Source organism: Hydra vulgaris, chromosome 04 (assembly GCF_038396675.1).
Source record: "Hydra vulgaris chromosome 04, alternate assembly HydraT2T_AEP".
Taxonomy (NCBI): domain Eukaryota; kingdom Metazoa; phylum Cnidaria; class Hydrozoa; order Anthoathecata; family Hydridae; genus Hydra; species Hydra vulgaris.
This window is the reverse complement of record NC_088923.1, coordinates 3,710,123-3,738,112: the sequence shown is the minus strand read 5'-3', so window position 1 is coordinate 3,738,112 and position 27,990 is coordinate 3,710,123. Positions and strand designations below refer to the sequence as shown.

Genomic DNA, 27,990 nt, shown 5'->3' with positions numbered 1-27,990 from the left:
CAATGTTTAAAACTATATTTTTAGTAAATATCTATTTTTTTTTACATATATTTATATATTTTCAGATAGTAAAAAAAATAAAATAAAAATGTCGACAAAGAAAAAGATAAACGTACAAGAAACAAGTTAGAAATATTTCTTGTAAAGAAAACTAGCAAGACTCTCCCAAGCAATAAGCTTCCTAATGGCAAAGATGTTCTGCAATATTACCTACATATTAGAAAGCTATATCCAAACGCCAAGATAAAAGGTTTAATCAGGTGCCAATTCAATATGAATTCTTTTGAGCTACAATGTCCTGCAGAGAAAACCCACTGCTGTGTAATGTCTAAATTGGCTGGGCCATGGAATCTAGCTGGATTCCCTCTAATTATAATGGATAATATAAGACAAACCTTTTATATTCTTTCTTTGTGTTTAAAAAAAAGTACTGCATTTTTAACCTTTAATTCAATTTATATTTACACAGTAGAAAATTTATGTTATTTTATTACGCTCTTTACATTGTATATAAAGTATTTTTTTTAATTAAATGCTTAAAGCACGTATTTTATTAAAATGGGAATTCACTTAAATTTTTTATTTGCCATGTATATGATGAAGATTCAGAGTACAGCGGATTATTACAACATGTTAAGGAAGAGTCGTCACAGGGATGGTTCATCAAATACTAAGTCGAGAAAAATTTTTCTTCAGTATCTTCAGAACTACTTTCAGATTAGTAGAAATCCTGAAGAATATGTAATACCTGATTGATATCGGATTATATGTATCTAATTGATAAGATCAGAAAAGATAAGAAGAGGACTTCAGATATCAGATATCAAACTGAAAATGTAATGAATGAATCTTATTTTTTTATGACTTTTTTAAATGTTGCAAAAAGTAAAAACGTAATGTAAACATTCAGTTTGATTAATTGCTTATTATAAAAATAAGTATTTATATTTAGAATGGATGCAGGCGTGATTATCTTAAGTTAGCGGAACTCACAGTTATGGTGCTATCTAGAGATGTGCAATACACACTCCGAAAACCTGGAGCTGTAAGTCATTCTCGGTTTTTGATAAAAGGAATATACTATATGAAGATGTTTCTTCTATTGGATAACATTCCTAGACTCAAGTCCCATGGGAAGAAAGAAATCAAATTATTTTACACTGAATGGTTTCTCTGGGCGAAAAATCCAGCCGTTGCTCTCTCTCAGGTTATTTACTGTAATTTGTATTTCCTTATTATTTAAAACGTACTAAACTTTAAATAGAAATTATTTTTTTTTAGTATTTTGCTATCCAAAGATCATTTCTTAGGATATGAAACCTCTGTGGCAGATGATAAGGTACTCTGATGACAAACCTGAGCTGGCAAACCCTGTTATTGACTCATTGCAGAGACACAACTGTTACATTCATCCTACCGCTAGCTTTAGCTGGCGTAATGACTTTAGCTGATGAAAAGGTCCATGACCGTGACGAGATTGACAAGAAGCTGTATTCCATGCCAAGGCCTCAAAATCTGCAAATTAAAAATCTGCAAATAGTTAATGATTGCAGTGAAAGAACTGTGTAACTCGTTCAGGTACAATTTTAGAAAATTATCAAATTTAAACCTATTGTGGAAACTATATAGGTAATTTCAACGAACATATTTTATTTTTAGCTAGGAGCTGATCAACAAATCCCACAAGGAGAAAACATTTTCGAAAAATTTAGTTGCTTAATTGACCCATTATTCAAAGAAATAAAGCTTAACATTGGATTTTAATTTAATTCTTATGCATAAAATTGCCTAAGAAAATTTAATTTTTCAAAATTGATCTATGGGAAGGGTCCCCACATTTTGACTGGAAAAAGGGTCAAAAACGGCCTAAAAATGAACTTGGGGCTCATTGCGTGGACTGATAGGGTGGTCCAAATGTGATAATTTTTTTTTTAAGTAATACTAATGGTGGGGCACCATGAAAAGCAATGTTTGTTGAAGTTTTAAAGAGTCATTTTTTTGAAAGACCCTAATATTTATTGTCTAGCATTCGGCGAATTAGAATTAGATGCACTTTACAGAACGAAAATTAAAAAGTCGTTTTTAATCTTGTTTCTAAATCTAGGGTAGGGTGGGTTAATATTGGTTTATGGGGTAATGTTGGTATGAGCCTTTTTTTATTATATTTTACAGGTAATCTGACGTGATTCTATAATTAAAATGAGGGGGGGGGGGGGAAGGGCTTCAAATTAAATATAATATGTTAAAATGGAGAGTTATAATGTGATTAATTCTATATATAAAAAAAAATGGTAAAAAAAACTATGAAGATTGAACTACAAGAAAATTTTCCTTACTTTGGAAAACAGCTAATAGATATAGAAAAAAAACATTTTGTATTTCTGATTTAGTGCTTTGAACAAGTAAAGTTCTTTTATTACCCCACCCTATAAAAAATATCTAATAAACAATAGGAGATATCGGTGCCGAAATTTTTAGACTGTTTGTAAATTTTTAATTTACTTTAAAAGCATCAGTATAAATTTAAAATTAAAATAATATTTTAATGTAATGTTTATTTAGCTGTAAATTAGATTCATAATGAAATTAGAAACTTTAACCAATTAACTTTTTGTATATATATTTTTAGCAGCAATTTTACTAAAATAACCAGCAGTTTTACCAGAAGCGTGGCGAAAAAAAAAAGACGTGTGAGCAAGAGTGAGTGTCAAAAGAGTAAGTATAAAAAATCTTTTTTGGCACAGACAAAAGTACTGAAGGTGTCATTGCGAAACTTTACTAAATTGTTGCATAAGAAATTTAATGAAACTGTGATGTTACAGAATACCTAATGTTAACTATTATATTTTTATTAATTCTTAATTGAATCCACATATGAAAGTAAGGGTTGCTGTCAATTTTGCATAGAACTCTTGAAAAAATTGAAAATTGTTTCTTGGCCGAGTTGATTAGGTTTTGTACTCGGAAGAATGACTTGGAACATTTTTGCGTCCTGTTTTTTCTCAAATAATATGATGTATAGATCAACCACCTCTTGAACTTTGTTTTAAAATTCAATGTAGACTCTAAAGATTGGTTACAATTTTGTTAATAGTAAAAGTAGTACAAGTATCAATATTTTTTATTACTAAGAAAGTACTGCACTTATATTTTGTTTTAGTTTCATTTCAAATAGTTATTAAATAAACGGTGCTCATTTTTGTACTTTTACAACTTAATTTGACGAGTTTTATTGTTAACTTGTGTTCATTATGAGCCACATTTATGTTTTAGTTGTAATATTATACTGAAAATTTGTATTTTTGATGCTAAGAGCTTTTAATGCACCTTTTAATAACTAGTATAATAAAAACTTTAGTAACAATTTGTTGTTTTAAATTAAATAAAAGTTTTGTCCAATTGTGTGCCTGTTGTGTATTCTAGTTAGTTTTAAATGCTACCAGTGCGCTTTAAGTGCCTAAAACGCAAATTGTGGACTTTAGGTGCACTGGTAACATTGTTTGGTTTAAATTAGGAGCGCTGCTAATTACTGATACACTTTAAGTACACTGTTTCCTAGTGTCTCTATTATAACCCCAAATAGAGACAATCGTCAACCCTAAAATGACAACATAGAGGTAGAATAAAGACAAACATTTAAAACAGTTGGTGTCTTTTTTCACTCCACATAGAGGGTCATTAGGGACAGACAGAAAACAAAAAAATAATAAGGGATACCGTTACAAAACTTTTGGATGTTTTTATTAACAAAAATCAATTGAAAGACTGAATTAAATATCTATTTAAGTAGTAAAATATCCAAAAGCATCAGAATAATATATCAGTCACGTTACTTAATAAAAATAATCACTACTAAAACAAATCTACAATAGCTTCGTTCAAAGTTACCTAAACTAACGTAATATAGCATAGAGTAGTACCGATAAAACGAAACTTGAACCACTTTATCGTAAACAAAAACATGCTATACGTGTGACTAAGGGATCGTCCACAAATTGCGTAACGCGAAATTAAACTAATAGGCAAAACAAAAAAGATCAAAGTTTTCCCTCGCGGAGTCTTTATATAAACCAAGTAAATAAACAACCCTTTAAGTCCAGCGAAAATCGACATGAAAAAGAGTAAAATGATCTCCTACTTTCATTTTTTAAATAAGTTTTGCGTTACGTAATTTATGGACGATCCCTAATCTTAAAAATAAAACTATAATTAAAAACCTCTTAATAAAGACATTTTTGAACAATTGTCTTTATTGAACGCTGTTTGAACTAAATGTATATAATGTTCTAAGACTTATGTATAATAGCAAAATGCAAAAATGTCTTTCAATTATCTATAGTCTTTATAAACAAAAACCAGGGTATATTTTTTAATATTTATTGCATACAAATAGTACCCTGTTAGAGCCTTCATGCAAAAGTAACTAGAGAAATTCAAAATTACTTATCGTGCACCTCGTATCTGGAATAAGTTTTTACTAGTTAATTTAAATAACAATGATTTAAAAAACTTAAATTGCTTTAAAAAAACTTTTAAAAAGAGTATTTTAAAGTGTAACAATTTAGTAACTAATTTTTTCTAAAGTTATTCTCTGCAAGCTTCTTAAATAATTTTTTATTACATATAGATATATCTTGAATATTTCATTAGTAATAAATGTGTAAATATTAAAAAAAACAACGATAATTCATTTGTAACTTGGTATCTGACATTTATGTAAAAATGTTATGAATATGCTTTTATATTTATGACAATGTAAAGCGGTTCTTGATGATAAGTCCATTTGGTCTTCTGCAAGTTTTCCACGTTCTTTTTAAAGTGTTAGAGTAAATTTATTATTTTTGTAAAGCCACTTCGCAATATTTGGTTAAAATTTATATATTCATTGTGCCTTAGTTAATAAATCTTTATTATGTAATTACGAATTTGTAATATTAAGGAACAAAAAATAAACTTAAAATAAAATAAATGAGGTCAGTCATTAACTTTATTTGTCAAAAAATTCATAACTTTACGGGAGCAATAAATGGCCATATTTAGTATTTAAAAATGCAATCAAAAAATTATATCTCAGTCAGTTGTACTAGAAAAACATAGAAAACTATTCCTACTTACCCCATTTTGAGGTATACTGTCATTAAAATATAGTTTAAACTGTTTATTTTGATTCAATAGCTTAGCGCGGAAAAACCCTGGCAAACAAAAGCAAACGGGTAATATCAAATATATCTTAAGTACAGTGATTAATCAGTAAGATAAACTTGTATTCCATTATATTTTTGTGAACTCAGGGCCGTTTAAAACCTTCACTTGATGTAGCTTCACTACTTAGCATGTCCTTAATCAGTAAAAATATATACTTAAACCCCTAACTTTATTTCCACAGGTTATTTCCGCACTTTACCCGTTAAAATTTCCGCATATTATTAATACCTTATCAATATCAATAATTTGAGAAAATCCTAAACTGTGTCCACCTCTTTAGTCTCCGTTTTAAAGTTTTTTTCCGTTGAGACGCAAAGTTATTGCATTTTTTTTATACGAGTAGAAAGAATTCGTTTCACTAAAACACCTTAATTATCCTATTTTGCATAACATTACGACAACTTCATTTCCCACTTTATCATTAACATTATCCGCTAAAAGAATATAACTGAATATTATTTTGTTATTATAAATTAATGTAGTTTGTTTTAATTTTTTAGACAAATGAAAAATTGCTAACGATATGAAGATCCAGGGTTTAAAGCGAGCTATGGGCATATTTCGTACCATCGGTAAGGAAAAAGGTCCACTGAAGTACTTACAGGTTTATAAGGATTTGAACAATCATTAACCTAAAGATTGTAACAAAAAATTAATGTATTTTATTCAAAGGCCTAAAATTTGTCTCACTTTTAAATTTTTAATTGAAATTATAGTCATCATATTAAAAGTAGTTATAAGTAGGTATATATTATTACTCTAAACACAGAAATCTGTAAACACAGAAAATCTAAAATGCAAGGTATTAGTAAAAGTCTTCATCTTTTCATTTGTCGAGTTAAAATAGACACAAGCCAATTGATGCAAACATAATAAAAATGTTACTTGGCGTTGATGTCTTTAAAGTTTGAAAAAAAAAGGTTATCACAAAAGTTCCCCCAGTTCAAAAACTAATTTTCTTGAGTGTTTACAAATCAAGAATCTACTTCACGATTATAAAAACCTTTAAAAGATTAATAAACACCAAAATATAGAGGTTGAAGTTTGTGTGACGTATGTGGTGGTAAAGTTAATAAATAATCTTCATTTCCTTTTGCTATATCAATAAAGTTCATTGTCAAATGCAACTCGCGTCTGTCTAAAACTAAAGTAAATGATTGTCTAATGGTTTAATTGCCAGACAGTTAGTAGTTTTATCAAAAACTTTGCGGCGACGCTGAGTACCTTTATGATTATCCGTACAGGTTCTTACAATTGCACTACGTTTTTTCACTGTAACAGCAGCTTCTTTTAAAAAATAAAATAAAACAAAGATGTTATCTTACGAATAGGGGATAAAGATTTTTGTAACTTAATAGCATCATTTAATTCAAAGTCATAATCTGAAAGAACCATTGTCACTTTTATATCTTTTATATTTATAATAGTATCATCAACATGCAAATAAAAACTATACACTAAACTAATAGCTTCAACTGAGAGGAAAAGCTATTGTTTGAATTCGATATGTTATTTAATGAAACATGTTTAAAGCAGAACAAATTAATCTCAAACAATTCAAATTAAAACTCATTTTGAAATCTTTTGACAAAAAAATGTTATTTTATTTGCTTATATAAAAAATGTTTTTATTTTATAAGTTATAAGTTAATAAATCTGAACTTTCTTAGAAATTAAAAAAAAAAGCCAGGTAAACACTTATGCTCTCAAGGATGCTGAATTTGTATATCACATTTAAAAAATTCCTAGTTTGACTTTTTTAGGTTGGTTATAAATTTTATTTAAAATGACCAATTAAAATGACATTTGTATCAAATATAAGCAAGATTTGCGAAAGCATGTGCTTTTAAATCAAATTACGCAATAAGTATTTTATGTTATGTATATAACGTAAAATACATGTTGCACGTTTTGATTTGCAGTAACATATATTGTTATATATAAAAAACACATAATATATAGTAATGTAAAAAAGATAACGTGCCAATATATTTACAAAAAAGACCATGCTTACCAATCAACAATTTTTTGAAATTAAACAAAATTGTGAATATGATCACAATTGCTTTAATGGTTTAAAGTTGTACATCAATATATAACATCAACATTTGCGCTGTCTATGGTATTGTTTAATGGTTTTATTTTTTATCGAGATTTTAAATTTACCAACTAATTTTACTGCCGAATGTCCAATATAATTGTCGATCTCACAAATGTATAATTTCAGAGAGTAATTCTTTCTGTGTCAATTTTTTTAGTTTGTTTAAACTTTTCTATGTAAAAGGTCCACCTTGCCCATTGAATCTTTGATGAAATTTTTGAATCCTGATGACTTTCGCCAAAAATCCCAACCAATTCCTTTATTTGTTCCACGGTGGTATTAACGTATTGTTATACGTTTTCGTAGATTTTTCCCGAATGGGTAAAATTAAAGTGTAACCTTTTGTTAAGGTTCTACACATCATATTTAATCATTTTGCCTGCGGCTTTTAAGTGTCATTATGTCTAATGCAACAAAGTTATCTTGCTTATTTACCTTTGCCTTAGCAACAAATTCAAGACATACTAATAAATATGTTTTTATGATTCGCGAGACGTATGTTGTACAAATATTTTTCTTATCTATTTTTTCTTTCAAAATTAATTAAAACTAATTTATTCACGCTTCTTCAAAAATTGTGTTTGCTGTCGTAACTATGCTACCTTCAAAATTATTTTCACTTTATATTTTGATAAGCAAAGCACTGGCACCTTATTACCTTATTATTTGTTAATTGATTTTCGGTCACTTGAAGTATACACAACTTGAGATTCCCGTTCTTCTGCAGACGATTCGGCATTATTTTATAAAGTTTTTTTTTAAGCAGTAGTGGTGTAGTAGAAGAGCGCTCGCCTCATAAACGAAAAGTTACGAGTTCAATTCCCACTACATCCCTGGTAGTACATGTACTATTGTTTCTTCTAACATGTACTATTGTTTCTTCGCACAGCAGCGTCAAGGTTCGTGTTTCGAACTTATAGAGTTGAGAAAGGGTTGTAGCCACAACTAAATAGTCTCCTTCGCCTTACGGAGGTGAGTTAACATAAAAAAAAGTCTTCCGCGAGTAGCGTAAGTTACAAACATTTTTTTTTTTTTTTTAAATTTATTTCGCCGTTAAAGAATGTTTACATTGCATATACATAAATCAAAAATAATGGCTGGGACAAGGAGAAGGCACATTTTGCCTTATCGCCGAGCCCAATATATATTAGAAAATTCGACATAACCATAACATACAAATATATATAAAGAACATACATCAGAATTAAAACAAAAAATAATTAAGAAAATAAAAAAATTCATAATAGCAAATAATTAAGAAGTGTTAAAATGCTTGCAGCCGCTAAAATTTTTAAGAAACACTAACAAAAACTTTTGAATAAATAAATAATATAAAATTTTATAATTAACATTATCACTAGATGATTTTTAACATCGTCACTTAAATTTCATTGATATAAATAAAGTTTTTATTTGATTGAGCTTACTTTAAAAGAAACATTTAAAGTCGGATAAATTAAGATCCCTGAACAGTTGTAATCTTTTTTATTCATTCTTAAATTACTCTAATGTAGTCTATTTTTGTTGACAATATCTGGAAATTTTTTCCACAGATAAGGTCCGCGGTATTTAATTGAACAGGAGGTTAAATATAAATTGTATTTGAGAAGAACAAAATTGTTATCTGAAATCTTTATATAATACTTATGATTAATTTTATTAAAATAAGTTTGAAAGACTTTTGGGGACAATTCTATTTTTGTTTTAAACATAAACAATAAAACTTGGTGTAAATTGAGTTTAATCACATTAAAAGCACCGAGCGCACATAAAAGTGGTTTACAAGGAGCATTTCTATTGGCCATAAACACTATTCTGCCCGCATGTTTTCATCTGTTGTAGATTTTCTTGAGTTTTGTATAGCCAGTACTAGTCCACACAGTATTTCCGTAAGACAAATAACTGTGAACAAAGACAAAATATTATTTTTTCAGGAATGTTTTATTTAGAAAAGGTTTAGCCTTAAACATCATTGCAATATTTGTTGAGAGTGATGTTTTTCAATACTATTTATATCTGAATTCCACAGTAAATTTTCATACAGTTTTAATCCTTAAAAGTTTACGTATGTTTCCCTTTTAAAATAAGTATTATTAATTATAAGGTTTAGTAATTTAAGAGGAATTAGGGATAGGATTAACTTTTTCTTTTTTTTTTCATATATTTTGCTGTTAATACAATAATATAAAAAAATTATTCCATAAAAAAAAGAAATTATATATATTTATATAAACACACAGGGGCTCAAATAAGATATGGATGACCAGAGTCAACACAATCTTTTCATAGAGCCCCTTGTTAGCTTTAACAAGTGCCAAGAAAATAAAGTTATTATAATAAAAAAAAAATAAAAATAGAATAAGAAAAAAAAAACTCTATTAAAATCTTTAAAAAAATGACAAAACTCCGTAAAAAAATAATTAAAAAAAATAAAGAAAAAAAGGACAATAAACTTGATGTAACTAGGTAAACTTGACGGTGGTAGCGACAGTGGAATTTCAATGTGAATATCTTTGTTTTCACATAGTACAGATATTGTTTTTCAACTGAATTGGCACTCTGTAACCGTACCTTACGCACATATAGGTTTATATTATCTTAACAAAATCCTACGTTATCCAAAGTCATTTTAACACCGAATTGTTATTTTAGTTTTTGGGGATATAAGTCACTTTTTGTTTGAATATTGTACGCTTTTTTAATAATATGTGCATGCATATTATGCAAATCATTACAATATAAACATTGACAACTGATATAATTACAATAAAAACTTAAAACTCATACAAATATAAAATTTATATATGCATTTTACAACTCTAATCTCTGGCGACCTAAAAGACATGATTCTCGCATATAAATAAATTTATAAGACAATATTTGTTCAAATTTATAAAGCAATTTAAATCTATAAAACAATGACGGTTTTAAAGTCGTGATGTGATGCATGTAGAGAAAGTTGTTGTTGCAATGTTAACTATAACAAACCCAAAACACTTATATGCTTTTGATACTTATACCCAAATAATACATATACCACTTAAGCATTTTACATACCATAACAAAACATGACCTATATGTATGCTATCCCAAGAATTTTTTGTCAAGATATTAGAAGACTTTAGTTTATAATCCAAGACTAAATGCATAGCAAAAAATAGAAAAATAAAGATGAATTGAAAACAAAGCACAAACAAAGATATACGTATGACTATAATCTCATTACTGAATTTTATTATGATTTAAAGAATAGAAGTTATACTTTCTATTAATTAGAACAAACAAAAAACCAAACAACTAATTAAAGTTTCATCCAAGGCTGATGACGTTGAGTAGGCATGTTGGCCTTTCCACTTTTTCTCTAAATTAGTCTTTTTTTAAAAGAAATAAAGAGATGTACTCAGGGAAAATTTAGAGATATAAAGATATGTACTTTGCGCTTTGGGCAAACAAGGAATTTGTGCTCCCCTCCCAACACCCCCCCCCCCCCCCATCCTTCCTATAAAAAAAATTGAAAGTTAATTTATTGATCACAAAACTTATTATATTAAGTGTAAAGTGCAATTTATCACGAATGTTGCACAAACTTGAGTTCAAGTTCACTTTTCTGTTTTTGGAGGCATGTAACCAAATTGAGGGTGCCGGCCACTTCGTGTTCCAATGAAACTATAGCCAGACTAGACAAACATTCTTGGACCACAGTTGATCTCATGAGTTTACTGAAAGTAAACTCATGAGACACAGTTGATCTCATGAGTTTACTGAAACCATTTCCCCTCGTAAAAAATAAGACTAGTAAAATGAGGAAGAAACAAATAGCAATTAGTATTTACTCACTCAATTAATATTTATGTATGAGCTTTCCATCGTTGCAGAAGCTTGATTTTTAAAATTTGCCGACTAAAACTCATAAGAATCTACCCTGAATTGCAGATCTGAAATAAATTTTTGGCCCTTTTCTTTAGTTGAACCATTGAACTTTTAGAGAGTGCATGTCTGCAGAGAAAGTTAAAATTAGGGGATATAGCAATCTCAAACCGCCACTAAATTTTTGTAATAATACTGTCAAACACGAGGTTGCACTGGGACCCGAATTCTGTTTTTGCTGTGAGGAGGTGAAAGTTGCAAAACACAAAAAAATAAAATCAATTTGAATGATAAGATCTTTTTCAAACTGCAAATTGTGACAGCATTTGTCATGGGCATTCAAAAACTAAAAGAATTTCTTTGAGTTGTTTGTGAAATGGTTTGTCAATGTTTTCAACAGTTTTCCTCTCTTGTTATAGAACTTTGAAAAAAGTAAAAGGTGCCTTAAATTAAACTGTGAGCTGTACATCAAATAAATCTCGCTAATTCAAAAAAAAAAAATGAATTATTGTTGTAGCCTTGACCGCGGCAATCGAAAATCTTACACCATCTTTCTCTAATTTTTTACAGATCTCTGTTGCCTTCTCTGAAGACTTTCTCTCTTTTTTTTTAAGATTTAATATCCACAAAACATTCTTTAATTGTATCGGTATATTTATTGATGTGGACATACCTGATTATTTGGGTCATCTGCTCTTGTGGGATGTATCTGCAGTGCAGTCAAACAGAACAGTTAGTGACATACTCTTTGGTAAAGCAAAAAAAACCACAACAATTTTAGTAAAGCAAAAGAAAACCACACTACAAAAGTATTAAATACATACTCTTTTAGAATTTAACAGAGTACTGTTTGATACTGAAAGAGTAGCATTTAGTACTTTTAGTACTAAATACTACTCTAACAGATCTAATAGTACCGTATATTAGAGTAGTATTAAGCTTCTTTGATATTTTAAAATATCTCTTTTCTGGCTTTCTGCCCGATTAATTCAATCACTTCATTTTAAATTTCATGAGAAAAGTAGGACGTTGTGGTTTTCTTTTTGCTTTACCAGATGCAATGTGTTTAACCGTTAATAATAATAATAATAATAATAATAATAATAATAATAATAATAATAATAATAATAATAATAATAATAATAATAATAATAATAATGCCTTATCAACTTAGAAAAATTCCACTTTTTTGTTGACCGATGGCTTCTGCTGTGTTCCGATGGGTGAGATTGTTTTAGGTACAAAATTACATCAACAAAATTACATCAACAATCACATTCAAGATGTGCTAGCCCAATAGATGAAGAAGTAGTTTAAGGGATAGGTACACAGGATGCCTTCTACAAGATTGTCTCGGATGTCTTCTACAAAGCAGTTGCTGGATACAGTTGATACCTGCCAAGGATGAGTATTTTATCAAGATACTATCTCTAGTCTTTACTCAATAAGTAGCCTTAAAGCAATTGGTCGATAAAAGAAAATTTAAGTCAGAGTTTATTTCTTAAGTGTTTATTTACTTAATTAGTTGTACTTTAAAAAATTGAAGACAAGAACCAGGAAATGCATAAGGAAAAGTATTGTATTTTAAAGGAGTTCTTAAAATTATGATGAATATATGTAATATGGTTGTAGTCACTAACTCGTAGAGACCAAACCGTGCCAAAGGTTTACATAGAATAAAACATACAGACGGTAAGTTACTGATGCGATAACACTGCCATAGATTTAGACAGAGTGCAAACACACAAATAGTAGCTTAAGGGTGAATAAATGCGTAAGAGGTTCTGACAGAACACAAATGTAAATATGGCAACTTAGTAGTGAGTGAAGACTAGGCCAGAGGTTCAGAAAGAACACAACATACATATATTTTAAATTACGGGTAAGCAAACAAAGTAAGTAAGACACCTTCAACTATATGATAGATAACAATAGATACTACTTAGATATGGCAGATTTTTGATAGTATTGAAAACACAAAACTCACTTTTTCTATTCGTTGCTTAGAAAGCTTATCCTATAAGGCAGCAAGACATGCAACAGGTTGCACTGAATTACTAGTTAATCTAAGTTCATCATGCACTAGTATATGATGAAGTAGTATTACCTTTTTTTAAACAAAAAAATTATGAGAGGACGCTGGGCTTTTGATAAAAGACATTTTTGTTCAAAGCTCATTAATTTTACAGTTTTGTTAATTTTTACAGTACAGATTTTACATTTTACCGTTTACGTGTAAGTATATTAGATTTATAACCTCATTATAAATAATATATCTGAGTGCAAAAGGAAAAGGGAGATGAGTAAAAAAAAAAAGGAAAATGAATTATCCACGGCATTCCAATAATAATAGTATTAAGTATCAAGGAAAAAAGTTTGAACTTTAGATATCCGCTTTAAAAATGAACACACGATTTAAGGCTTGAAATCGTACTTTTCAAAAAAAGTTGCAACTGCATCAATTTTATATTGCTAATACTGTAAAGTGACATTTCATGACTTATCTCCATTTTCCTTTTGCACGATTATATTATAATCATGTACATTAATTTATTACCGTGTGCAGTATTACCGTTTTTTCTAATTTACAGTTATTATTATATTACATTACTAATTACATTACTAACAAATACTAATTAATACAATAATAATAACATAACTAATAAATACTAATTTACACGTATCTAATACAGGCCCGTAGGAGCAAAAATTGTGTAGGTGGGGGGGGGGGGGGGTGTGGAATACTACTGAATAGGTCAGTAGCTCTAACGTCAAAATTTCTTGTACTAAATACTACTCTAGCATATCTAATATAGTACCGTATGTTATTATAAAATATCTAATATAGTTTATTATTATAACATATCTAATTAGTACCGTATATTAGTGTAAATACTAAAGCACAATCTTGAAGAGTATGAATTTAAACAACATTTTTAACTTGCATTCATTAAAATAAAATTTTTTTAGGGCCCTTCTAGGGACTCAAAAAAGAAAAAAGTTAGCTAACTTAACCGGGGTTAAAATTTGGCGCAAAAAAGAAAAAAAAGATTATGTACTAATAAGTGCAAAGTTTATAGAAATTTTTGTACTATTTATTTTGGCAGCAATTTTAAGCGAGAAATTTAATATTACTTTTAGCTGGTACCGAATATTAGTACGTATAACAGCCAAAACAGTTGTCCACTTTTTATCTCTAAAAAAAAAAACCTAAAATAAATTTTATTTTTTATTTTTTTGTAAAAATAAATTTTTTATTGTTAAAAATTAAAAAAAAGAAATTAACTTAAAAAAAAAAAACTTTTTTTTTCCATAGTAATTGCTATGAGCCAACTTACCCCGTGAAAATTTTGCCAACTTACCCCAAACGCCTTTTTTTCAATAAACAGTATATTTGTGCGTATAACAGAGTTAGGGTAAGGGTTATCCTAAAAAACGGTAACTATTGAAAAAAGTCTGGAAATAATAAACCAGTTAAATTTTAAAAAGTTAAAACCAGTTGAGACTAGAGTTTTTATTATAACTATTTTTCATACTATTTTCTTTGTAAACTAAAAAGGAAGCGATGTCCGAAAAACACATAAATCGTAATATCTTCCATGCGCATGCACGAATCCTATAATACTATAATGCACGCATGCACGAATCCTATAATCCTATAATACTATAATCCTATAATACTATAACGAATCCTATAATACTATAATCCACAATACTATAGTGAGTGATGAAATGGTCAATTAGGAAGGTTCTGTGTAATTTTTGTCAATTTCTGATGAAAGGCTCTAAAGATGAACGCAATTCGTCAACTTACCTCTGCTGCCAACTAGCCCCAGTCTCCCCTATAATGTTTCAGTTATTAAACAATGTTTAATGACAATTAAGCTTAAGATTAAGAAAACTAGCTTAAAAAAAAATAGGGAATAGTGGGGCACCATGAAACATTGTAATTGTGGAGGCTTCTTAAGAGTTGTGGCAACCGCTTCCATATAGTGAAAGAGTTACTACTAGAGCTATGTTTTTAAAAAAAAAAAAATTATATCACTTGACATCATTAGACCGAGGGGTGCGAGGGGTCAAAATTTGAATTTTTTTGATGGCAAAGTAATTTATTAGTTTTTAAAGTTCATAAGTTTTAAGGTACCTTATTCAATGTGTCTATCAGTAAGTAACATTATTTTGTAAATTACAATCCATAAACTTTTTACTTTATTAAACAAAATTATTGAAAAAACAATTAAGCTTAAGATTTTAAGTTGATACTAAAAATAAAGCAATTGTTTTCTATTAGCAAGTATGTGGTAACTTTATGCAGCACTTGTGGAGGGCCCTGAAACTGTAGAATAGTACTCCATTGAGTCATAAACAATTCTAAAAATCATTTCCTATAACATTTATAGTCAATTTTAAAAAGATTTATGTAAATATAACACAAGGAGATCCCATTTTGATTCAAAGCCATTATTTATTGACGCTTAAGAATGACATTTAAAACGATGTATTATCTGGTCTTCTATAATGTAATTTACACGATCGGATGCATTATTTGGTTTATAATTATTAATTTATTTATGTTTCAAAAAAAAATCTGCCTTTTCTCTGTGTTTTATACTTTTTATTCACTTTTTTAATGATGCTCACTGTGTGTTTTAAGGTACCCCATGGGTGTGGTACCTTGAAACAAATTTTTAATTTTACTTCAACTAGTCTCACAAGTTTAACCTGTTATATTTTGGTAATTAATAGAACTTATTTTGTAGGTATTAATTTATTCTACAAACTAAACCAATCGCCTAAAAAAAAACGCATTCAAAAAATTGTTGCGTTGCAAAAACCAAAAGTGTGTCATGGTGCTCCACTTTCCCCTCCATCTAAAACATATTTTGATAAACATCAATTTTAGATGTAATTTTAATTTTATAAATAACTTTTAAACTTTGAATTGTGTGCTTCCGTGGCGCAATTGGTTAGCGCGTTCGGCTGTTAACCGAAAGGTTGGTGGTTCAAGCCCACCCGGGAGCGTGTTTATTTCATAATGAATTTTTGAATATTGGCAAGAAAATTGTTGCGTTTTCTGTATTTTAACATAATATTAATTCTAAAAAAGTTTTATATCCTAAATCGTTTGTAATAGCTCTAATTTGTGGAATCATTTAATTGTGGAATTATTAGTGGAATCTAATCAGTGGAATTCATTTTTTCCAGCCGTCAAGAGTTTTTCATCCGTAAATATAGATATGTTCATCAATAGATGAACAATTATTTAAGGCCGGTGACGAGAAATAGATAACTCCTCAATAAGTTAACTCCCCAATAAGTTAACTCCCGGTTAAAACATTTTAACTCCCCGGTTAATCTATTTCAAAATAAATTAACCCCGGGAGTTTAATTATTTTATTTTAAATATTGCGAAATGGATTAACCGGGGGCTTAAGTATTTCTAACCCCCACTGAAATAAATTAAGTATTTCTAACCCCCACTGAAATAAACACCCTTAATAGGCGTTTTAAATAATTTAACTTATAATTATATCTACGAAATTGTGTAAGTAATCTATTTTAAAGTTTTTTAAAAATATATTTAGTATTATATATATTTAAATATATAATATATAAATATTTAGTGAGCGTTGAATAAAATTACTTTATAACTGTTTATTTTTGACAAGCCTTTATATTACATATGACAAGGAGATCAAAACAATAGTAGGTATGTCAAATCCCGCGTTTTACGGAACCGATTTTTGTGCTAAAAAACTGTTTCACGATTTTAGAATTTGGCCTTAAGGCAGTATGGTAGGATGGTGTTTTGTAGCATATTTTATTATAATTTTATATTAACTTAGAAGTTTTTTTAAAAGTAGAATAGTTGAACTTTTTTAAAGAGTATTTTTTTATTATATTAAATGTAATAATATGATTGACATTCCAATCTTATTATTACATTTTTAAAAAGCTTTATATCATATAATAATATAATATATTGCTTTTTTATGTATTTAGAATATATCATATATTAGTAATATACTAATATTTGTCTAAAAATATATAGACATATATAATATATTTAAAGTATATTAAATTTAATATACTATTTATAGTATATTATATTTATAGTATATTATATATTTAATATATACTATATTATAGTATATATTAAATATATACTATAATATAATATATATTTATTACATACTATATCAATAATAACTATGAATGATATGATTCCGATACAGCAATGACAGTCTTTTCTAGTCCAATAAGAAATAGTAAAAGCCTTTCAACATTGAAAGGCTTTTACTATTTCTTACTGGACTAGAAAAGAAAACGATTCTGAAGCTGTTGATTATTATATGAAAAAGTTCCAGCTAGTTGCTGACATTGTAGTTGATGTTTTCATTGAGTTGATGTTTCCAGTGATGTTTTCATTTTCATTGATGTTTTCAGTGAGTTGATGTTTTCCTAATATGAATATGTTGCCATTTTTTTTTGATAATTGGACATGCATTTTATTATCTTACTACATGATTTTACTATTTTTTGACTACATATATATATATATATATATATATATATATATATATATATATATATATATATATATATATATATATATATATATATATATATATATATATATATATATATATATATATATAGTATGCAGCAAGTAGTGGAACTTGCAAAAAAATGTACAGCGAGTAGTTGAACTTGCAAAAAAAATTTACAGCGAGTAGTGGAACTTCCAAAAAAAGTTCCAGCGAGAAGTGGAACTTCCAAAAAAAATGTACAGTGAGTAGTGGAACTTGCAAAGATATGTACAGTGAGAAGTGGAACTTGAAAAGATATGTACACGGAGTTGTGGAACTTGCAAAAAATATGTACAGCGAGTAGTGGAACTTGCAAAAAAAATTTACAGCAAGTCGTGGAACTTGCACAAAAAAAATTTCAGTGAGTAGTGGAACTTGCAAAAATATAAAGTGAGTAGTGGAACTTGCAATTTTTTTGATAGACGGGTCTAACTTACATTCAATTCTTGTCTATTGTTAACAATCATTATTATATAGTTTCATTAATGGAATTTAATATCTTAATTATTAACTAAAAGCGAAGATGTAAACTAATTAAAATAGTATTATAAAACATTTTTTCTTTTTAAAATTTTTTTCAGGTCAGAGGGGAGCCATCTATAGCTATCACTAAGCATTATGTGATGTATTTTGAATTTTGGTATAAGATGTTTTTATATTAAAGTTTATTATTTTAATTACATTTAAATATTTTTTCGAATCTCATTAAAAATATAATTTTTTTTAAGGTTGTAAAAGAGGGGGGAGGGAGCTATGACACGCCCCCTTCCTCATCTACACCCCTTGAAACAAAGGGTGCGCTGCTATTGATGTTGTAAAGTTGTAAAATATAATTTTTGGTTTGATACTAGATTTCTTTTTAATTATAAATATAAATATTTATAAAAAAAAGAGTCATTTTTGACAATAGGGTGTTTGAAACCATCACCCTTACATCCACCCAAAGACAATGATAAAACTTCTATAGTTGACTTTGGTCTGATAGCTAATTACAAAATATCTTGTATATAAAAATTTACATTTTCATTAAAAAAAAACAGACTTTTTTATAAATATTGTTAGTCTTTATTGCTGGTATGGATGGTGGTTTTGTGCCCCCTCTTTCCCCGGATGCGTCCGTAATCTAGAAACCTTTATAAATTTGTAGATAACTCTTGTATCTATCTTTTGATACCAAGATGTAAACTTTTGGATAAGAATTGATTAAGTTATAATAGTTTTAGTTAAGAAAAACTTTATTTTGACCACAGTTTCTTCAACAAATAAAAATATCAAAAAATCGGTACTTAAAACGTCATAACTTTTTGTAGAGTGGTTCAATTTTGAAAACTTTTTCACTTTTAGAATATTCAAATGAAGCTCTTTTTAATGATATATAACAACCTAGAATTTGATGAATTTAAAAATTTCATGTAACATATCAATCTGTTAGTTCTTATAACACTACAGACTCTTTAACAGTTACAGAGCGCAATATTGATGATGTTATTGCTGGGAATAGCCATGGCTTTATTGTAGATTCTTCTGCATCATTTACTGTTACAATAAATGATAAATCTACTCAAAATATATATGACAAATATATGCTTGGAGCAAAGATTGAAACAACAGTTTTAAAAAATAGTTTAAATCAAAATCAAGAAAATCACACTGCTCTTTTAAATCAGACTTTACCTAATTCGTTGCATTGTTTAGTTGCAAATACAATGTCGATGGGAAATATTTTATTTTCAAAAAAAGGTTGCAAAGATTTTATTGGTATTACTGAATTTCAATTTTCTACTTTGTACAACTTCTTTTTCAATCTTGGACCAGTGAAGTATAAACTTTCATATTGGAACAAGTCTGCGAGACTTGAAACAAAGTCTTTGAAGTTATCTGTAAAAGAGCAACTCTTTGTCACATTGCTTTCACAACATGGATATTGTTCATTTTTTATCATTTTAGGGAGCTTCAAATTTTTCCAGAAAGACAAGTTTATGAAAGAAATCTTCCAAAAGTATTTAGACCATTTAAGAATATCCGTGCCATCATTGACTGTACGGAGTTTAGGCGTGAGGTGCCGGAGAATTATGCGCAGCAAGGAAATACTTATTCTTCGTATAAAAGCCATTGCACAATGAAATGTCTCATTGCAATTAATCCAAATGGCGCTGCATCATTTATATCAGATTTATACGAGAGTAGCATTAGTGATGTGGCTTTATTTCAAAAGTGTGGAATTATGGAGCTTATTAACTTTCAAGGTTCCTTTCTTGTTGATAAAGGATTTACCATTCAAGACTTGCTTCTACAAAAGCAAGCAACTTTATTTATTCCACCATTTTTAGGTGACCGTGAAATGTTTACGAAAGAAGAGGTAATGCAAACAAAAAGAATTGTAAAAGCACGAGTTCATGTTGAACGATTTGATGAACGTTTGAAAAAGTTTAGATTACTTATAGAGTAATGTCTCTTTCTTCAACACTAATAGCATCTCAATTAGTCTTTCTTCAACACTAATAGCATCTCAATTTTAACTTGCTTTTTTGTGTGTGTTTGTGTAAGTAATTGTTGTTCCTTTGTTTTTACTTATAATAGTTTTCTTTAGTTGGTACTTTCTTTGGTATTTAAAAAGAAAGTAATATAATTAAGTTTGAAATTGTTTTTTTATGAGTTGAGGATTTTTTTTGTCATTGTTTAGCTGATGGATATTTTCCTTGTTTTGTTAAATATTTTTTAAGTTAATTTTTAATTTAATTACTAAGTTATTAAATAAACCAAAAAGTAGAAGTAATACATACATGGAGTCGGCCAGATCAGGGAAAACAGGGAATTCAGTTTTCTCCCAAAAAATCAGGGGGAAAACAGGGGAAATGACTACATGTCAAACTTGCATGTCAATTGTATATCATATACATAATGTAAAAATTTAATCAGCAGATTTTTTTTCATGGCCTTCTATTGATACTTTGAATGTAGGTTTTAATAATATTTATATTTCCATTTGAAAGCATTTTTCTAAGCGAATTTTAGTTGATTTTCTCTGAAGTTGAGCTTTCGTAGCTTTAAATTAAGCCAGGGAAAACCGGTCGAGAATCAGAGAAAGGTCAGGGAAATCCATCTTAGAATATTGGCAGACACCCTGTACATAGCTTATTATTATTATAGATAAAAATATAATATGCGTGATAGATGTGAGAGATAATAAATAAAAAAAAGTTGGGTATCGAGGTATTTTAGAATGAATAATCTGGCAAAATAATGAACAACACTATAAATTGAAAAAATTAAGGTGCTATTCAGCGAGTCCCAAGCATATTATTTTTTTTTCAAGTTTATAATTAAATTGATAATTAAATGGGCTTATTATTAAAATGAGGTTCTCAATGGATGATATGACACAAATATGAATAAACAAACGTTTGTTGTTTCAAACAGAGGTGAATTGAGGTTTAGTGTCGCGGGGAGGGGGGGCGGGGGGCGGGTGCAAGTCAATGAATAGGGGCGACCGGGGTTTGGTGCGGTATTTTAAATCCCAAAAATTATTTTCTTAAAGATTGCACTTATGACTAAAACACTTTATAAGTGGATTTACGTGACTTTTATCATACATTTTAAAAACACATATAAGATACTTTTGAATGTTTTTGGGGCGCCGTTTGATCGTTCTAGGGGGTAGCTCGCCTCCCCTCCCTACACCTATACTAAATCCGCCACTAAATTTGCTTTCAAAATTAAATATAGAAAAACTCTAGATCTGCCCCAGAGGTGGGTGGCATGGTTAGTCATTTAAAATGAGGTTCTCAATGGATAAGTAACGATGGCACACACCTTAGGAGCAGATCTAGAGTTTTTTTAATTTTGAAACAACAAACGTTAATGTGTTCATACTTGTGTCATGAAGATACTGCGTCAAAATTTGCACTGATTTGACCCTGGAAACAAAAAATTGAGCGAGGTAGCGATGTGAAAAAACCGTTCCCCAATTCATATTATTATAAATTCAAAGAAGTTGTAATAGATATACCATAACATCACTTTTGCTTTTGGGGTAGGTGTGTCAGTTACATATCCTGCCCTTGATCAGATTTGTGCTCCAGGAGTACGTACTTCTTCGCCCCCTTTCCCCGTATATCTATAATGACCGTCACTGCTATTTCTTATGTAATACTAATGAAACGTAAAGGCTTAATATATACTAGAGGCTAATAATATGAGCTTATACTACTTTTCAGATATCTATGTATAAATTGAAGTCTTTAAGATGATTGGACGGAGACAACTCGATAGTGGTAGGGGGAATTGCATAATTACGTCAGGCTAGGGGAGGTTGGTGGGTGGGTCTATGGATACGTGACCAGAGGTTCAGAGTTCAAATCTGCCTACGTACCCGGAAGTAACGTGTCAACTTGTTTTCCTTCCTTTAACATTATCCGTTAAGGTTCGGGCCACAATTAAACTACAAATATAAAAAAATTTAAAAAATAACCAAAAAAACAACTCCTCGACTGAAGTTTCTTGGCCTTGAGGGAGGTAAATCATACACAAAAAAGTGTTAAAAGTGATATTTTCCACATCGCTATTAAGTCTATTACTGGATAAAATAATATTATATTTGAGTAACGAAATTGCTTAAAAAATATCTTAATGATAAGTACAATAGTTACTAATTTACTTGAAATGTTTTGCTAAAAAGGTGCTGGTAAATTATGAACATCTGTGTTTCAGAGACCCAAAAGCAATTATAAGTTCTTATTAGTTTCACACAATTACAAGTTTAACAGTTAATAATACAATAAGAATAATAAAAACTAATCTTATTTTTCCACATTTATTCAAGAACAAAAGACATCATCTTTCGAGGTACTTTCATAATAAAATACTCACGAATTAAAATATTTAACCAAAAAAACGAAGTCGAAGTTGTTATGCGCTTTTGCAGTTCTTGGTCACAATAAATTCTTTCAACATGAGGGTCGCTAATAGAAGAATGTAGGACAAAACCACAGTACTGAGTTTGTGTTACAAGAAGTTGTTGCTGAACTTGAAAAAAATATGAATGCGTTCTTTTTAAAACTAGTTTATTCTTATCAATAAAAAAACAGTGTCTTTTTAATAATTCTTTTATCTCTGCATTTTCAGAACACTTTATTAAATTAGCTACTGATCAATTTTTAAAAAATTTTAAGGATGTAATTTCTATAATTCCACATAATTTATCATTGTCATAAATAAAACCATCAGGAGTAGCACCTAAATGAAGTTTTGGTTAATCCAAAGTCCACTTTTGACCACAGTTAAAGAGGTAATAAATGAATATTTGTCTAAAGCTTTGGATTCTTCATCAATACCATATTTTATGTCAAGCGTCATTATACTTTTAGGAAACCAAAACTTATTTTGCAGCCAAGTAAACAAAGATGCTTTAGAACATTTAGATTTTACTTTTTCAGCCATAACATTGACATCTTTGGAAATTGAAGCCGTAATAAGAAACCATCGAGCTTGGTGCCACGACAAAGATTCTCCAACTGTCCCAAGAATTTCTCCACAAGTTGAACTTCTTTCAAGAAAAGATTTATTATTTACAATTAAACAATCCAAAAAATTTTAGTAAGTTGTCATCAATGGTTAAAATAAAATCAGTATAAGGAATTTGTATAATTGTCTTCCACATAGATTGACTACCAATATTTGAAGAAGCTAATTGTAAATTGGTGACAAATTTTGAAACAGATTCTGTAGAAATCTAAGGTAAATTAACTGGTCGAGGGTCCCAATTATAAAGTTTATTTATACTAAACTTCTTATTTGATGGATAAGAAATGTTATGAAGGACATTAGGATTTTTCATTGGTTTTTTTCCTTTATTCCATTTTCAAGGTTTTTCAACAATGGAACCATTCTTGGTGGCATAATCAAAAATAAAAGAAGTGCTGTAACATGACAACATCTACCAATCTCACTAGCTCAGCAATTGCAGTTTGTATAATTGTCATATCCACTTGTATTACTTAGAGCCACAGAAACAAGTAAAGGTTTTTCTGACTTCATAGAATGGTGAACATGCCCTCTTAAATAAAAGTAAAACTTTTTTCATCATAATTATCACCAACATTTACAACAAACCTACTGTTAAGCAACATTCTTCCTTTACGTAACGGCTTATTAGTAACGGAATCAGTGCAATCTAATTGACCGTGCTCTTCTTGTAAATTTTGATTGTCTACAAAAGAGTTTCCGTAGACTCAACAATGAAATGAAAAACATTTGCATAATTGAAATTTGAAGGCAGGTTTCTTGAAGGAAACTTCATCCAACTGTCTTCAGATAAATTAGAAAACACATTCAACAAATGATTTACGTTTTTCGTTTTTAATGCCTTAATATCATACCATTTTCCTCCATCAACTTTAGGGTCTATTGGTATTTCTATGCGCATCATTCCTCGTACTCTTATAATAAGTTCTTCTTTATTTCCACCTTTTTTTGCTCACGACATTCCAGCCGACGTTTTAATTTGTCCATGCTACTAGTTTTGCACCAGGAATTTTCATTGAGAAAAACTAAGCCACTTGTTGCAGTGTTATTATACATTTTTGTGTTGTTTGTCCGCATTTCGATCCTATAATCCTTAGTTTTAATTTATTTAAAATATGCGTGACGAAAGCAAAACGGTACCCCATTCGTTTAAGTTGTTCCAAGGAAGTTAAAATATTATGGGGAGTTAATTCGTTTCGCCGACATGGGTTAATTTATTTCAAGGGGAGTTAATCTATTTCGAAACAGATTAACTCCCCGGGTAATTTTTTACGCAACGGGAGTAAATTTATTATGGGGGTTAATTTATTTCATGACACCGGCAAAAAAGAAATTACGAACTTAACTCATTTTGAAAAGTTTGATGTTACTTTTAGCAAAATTAACCAAAAAAAATATACTTCTGTTGTTTAATATATAATATAAACATATTTAGAGCAAAAAATTTTACTTAAACCAAATTTGAATCGATAGAGGGGTTATTAAAGTCATTCAACAAAATTGCCAAATATTACATAAAACGTTTTTTTTAAAAAAAAAAAAAAAAGAGTTTGACTAGAAATTAAATATATTTATCAATATTAAAGATAAAGACATAATTAAAAAATATTTAAGTTTGTGAAGAGAATTTCGCAAAGTTGGTAAGTTTATGTGTGTACCAAAATAAAACTAATGGGTAAGCAGAAAATAGTATGGCTCAAAATAAGGTTTTTTAGCTTTCAAAAAAGCAGACCAGATAGTGTATTGATATATTGAGAACATAGAAGGAGAGCTGCTATATCGACTGATTTAGGTAGAATATGCAAGAGGATGCAACTACATCAACTGAGGGCTTGGGTTGAGGCAGGTATAAATCGGTAAATTTAGTAGCACTCTTACATTTCTCATGAAAACAGTATGATATCGTTTTTTTAAAAACTCAAAACCTCATTTTGAGCCACACTATCTTCTGCTTTCCAAACAAATTTAGTGCTAAACATGTTTTAAAAGGTTTTCCGTAAAAATCGCAAAAAACAGAAAAGTGATCTCAAAAGATTAGCAATATTTTAACAATTATATTTTTGTTCTATTTAATGTAAACCAGGGATGTCCGACCTTTTTACAGTAAGGGCCATTAATTCGTTTCAAAATCAACTTGAGGGCCACAAACATAAAATACTCAAAATAAAAATTATTAAATTTGAAGTTTTTATTTAAATTTAAATAAACAGTTACACTCATAGTTAAGGTTCAAAGTGAAGTTATACAAAAGTTCGATCAATGTGAAACTTGACACTCTTTTTTTTTGCATAAATGATCTATGTCTGCTTTTATATTTGATGATGCAATTCGAAGGGTATTAGTAAGGTGTTCATCTGTCAATCTATTTCTCTGTTCTGTTTTTACATGCTTCATTTTTGAGAATAACTGTTCGCAGTTGTATGTGCTTCCAAAAAGTGAAAAATATTTAATAGCATGTCTGCACAAATGAGGAAAAACTTCAATGCTCATGTATTTTTTATAAAATTCTAACAATTCTACTTCTTTGTAGGCTTCTTTAAGATCTTTATTGTTTTGCAATTCTATTAATTCCATTTGAAATTCATTTCTAACTGTCTCAGCTTTGATGGAAAATGGATGCGCAAATAAGTCTAACTCATTTTTTTCCTTTTTAAAATCACAGAATCTTGTGTTAAATTCATCAATTAATTTTAAAATAAGAGTACAATATCTTTCAGAGTCAAATGTATTAATATTTCTTTCTGATAATGGCTTGAAATGGACAAGTACTTTAGAACTTAATTGTTGTTTCAGAAGTTTTAATTTTAAAACAAATGTTTTAATTTTAAAACAAATGTTAAAACAAATGTTTAAAACAAAATTTTCAAACAATTTACTAATAAGTTGATCTTTACCCTGCAACTTAAGATTTAATTCCATTAACATCTTAGTCATGTCAATCAAAAATGCCAAATCATTCAGACAGTCAATATTTTCAAGCAAGCTTGTGTCTTTCCCTTTAAGTTTTAGAAACAGCACTATTTCAGGTAATAGTATCCAAAATCTTTTCAGAGTAGCAGCTCGACTAAGCCATCTAACCTGGCTGAAATAAATTTTATCTTCAGCCTCACTACCACAACCTTCAAGTAATTGTTTGAACTGTCTGTGATTAAGGCCACGACTTCTTATAAAGTTAACAGTATGAATAACAAGTTCTATAACATTCTTCATCTCCAATACTTTTGCACATAACTGATCTTGGTGTATAATGCAGTGATATGAAATAATTTCATGAATAATGGATTTCTTAAGTAATGCAATAAATCCAATATTTTTTCCTGTTAGTGCACTTGCTCCATCTGTAGTGACACCACAGAGTTTCTTTTCTGGTAATTCAAATTTCACCAATGTTTTTTTCACTTCAGAGAGAACATCTTCTCCTCTTGTTGTGTCCTTCATATGATTAATATCTAACAGTTCTTCAATTACTTCAAAGTTACTAGTTATACCTCTAATAAAAATGGCTAGCTGAGCAGTATCACCTCTGTCTGTTGATTCATCCAGTGCCAGACTATAGGCTTCACATTTATTTAATTTTTCTTTTAATGATAATTCAATATTTTTTGATAGATCTTCAACTCTTCTAGCAATAGTCTGGTGTGAGAGGCTAAGATCTTCAACAGTAGGTGTTTTTTCAGGACATATCTTTTTACAAAATATTTTTAAACAGTTTTTTAATAAATCTCCAGTACAAAAAGGTTTACCACTTTTTGCAATAGCTTCTGCCATTAAAAAACTTATTTTGGTAGCACTGTAAGAGCTAATTACTTTAGTTTTCATCACTGATTGTTGTGCAAGAAAAGTTTTCTTCAACAATTCAATCTTATCAACTCGAAATTGGCCTTTAAATTTGTCATAACTTACAGCATGTTTTGTAGTGCAGTGCCTGTTCACATTATAACTTTTACACACGGCAATTTTCTCCAAACAAATTAGACATATAATAGAAATACTTTGTTCATGTACAAAATAGTCAGTTATCCAAGAAGGATTAAATACACGACCCCCATGACCGCTTTCAGTATCACATCTACGTCTTTTAGCTGAAGCCATCTTTATTAAATATATAGAAATAATGTTTTTTCTTTAGCGCGCGTTTTATTATTTCAAATGCGGATTTATATAGTGAAAGTATAATCGAAATCGAATGTATAATTCGAATTATAAATATATAAATAATATGCTGTTGCTGTAGAACTTATTTTATTATTGTTATTTGAAATTTTTATTAAAATAAAAATTCAAAATTAATGGACAGTGATATGCGGGCCATGCCACAGGCTGACGAGGGCCACATTCTGGCCCGCGGACCACGCGTTGGACAACCCTGATGTAAACCATTATTTAAAAAGGAAAAATCAATCTTATATAATTGTTTTATTTGCAAATAAAAGCGTTAAGAGAAAAAAAAATACTATTATTTTTGAGTTAATAAATTTTATACTTTTTTTGCGGGAATTTTTATTTTTTTGCTAAACTTGTGATGCCCATTTTTACATTCCATGAAACAGCCGCGCTAATATTGAAGCATTTACGGGCAATACAAAAAAATCTTTTACAAATCAAGTAATAATAATAAAATCTATTCATTGCTAATAGATTTAACAAAATAACAATTAAAATAATTTAAATGTTCATAATGTTAAACAAGAGCGTGTAATAAGC

At 29.1% G+C, this 27,990-nt stretch overlaps 1 protein-coding gene and 1 non-coding gene across 2 annotated transcripts; one reads left to right on the top strand and one right to left on the bottom strand.

Annotated features, from left to right (window-relative positions):
- Window positions 1-16,121: 16,121 nt before the first annotated feature.
- Window positions 16,122-16,195, top strand: trnan-guu (transfer RNA asparagine (anticodon GUU)). Its single transcript has one exon. It is a non-coding gene; the product is annotated as a tRNA-Asn (tRNA).
- Window positions 16,196-25,542: 9,347 nt separating this feature from the next.
- Window positions 25,543-27,378, bottom strand: LOC136079126 (general transcription factor II-I repeat domain-containing protein 2A-like). The gene has a single exon (XM_065794843.1). It carries the CDS (start codon window positions 27,376-27,378, stop codon window positions 25,543-25,545), a length of 1,836 nt encoding a protein of 611 aa, XP_065650915.1.
- Between the last annotated feature and the right edge of the window lie 612 nt (window positions 27,379-27,990).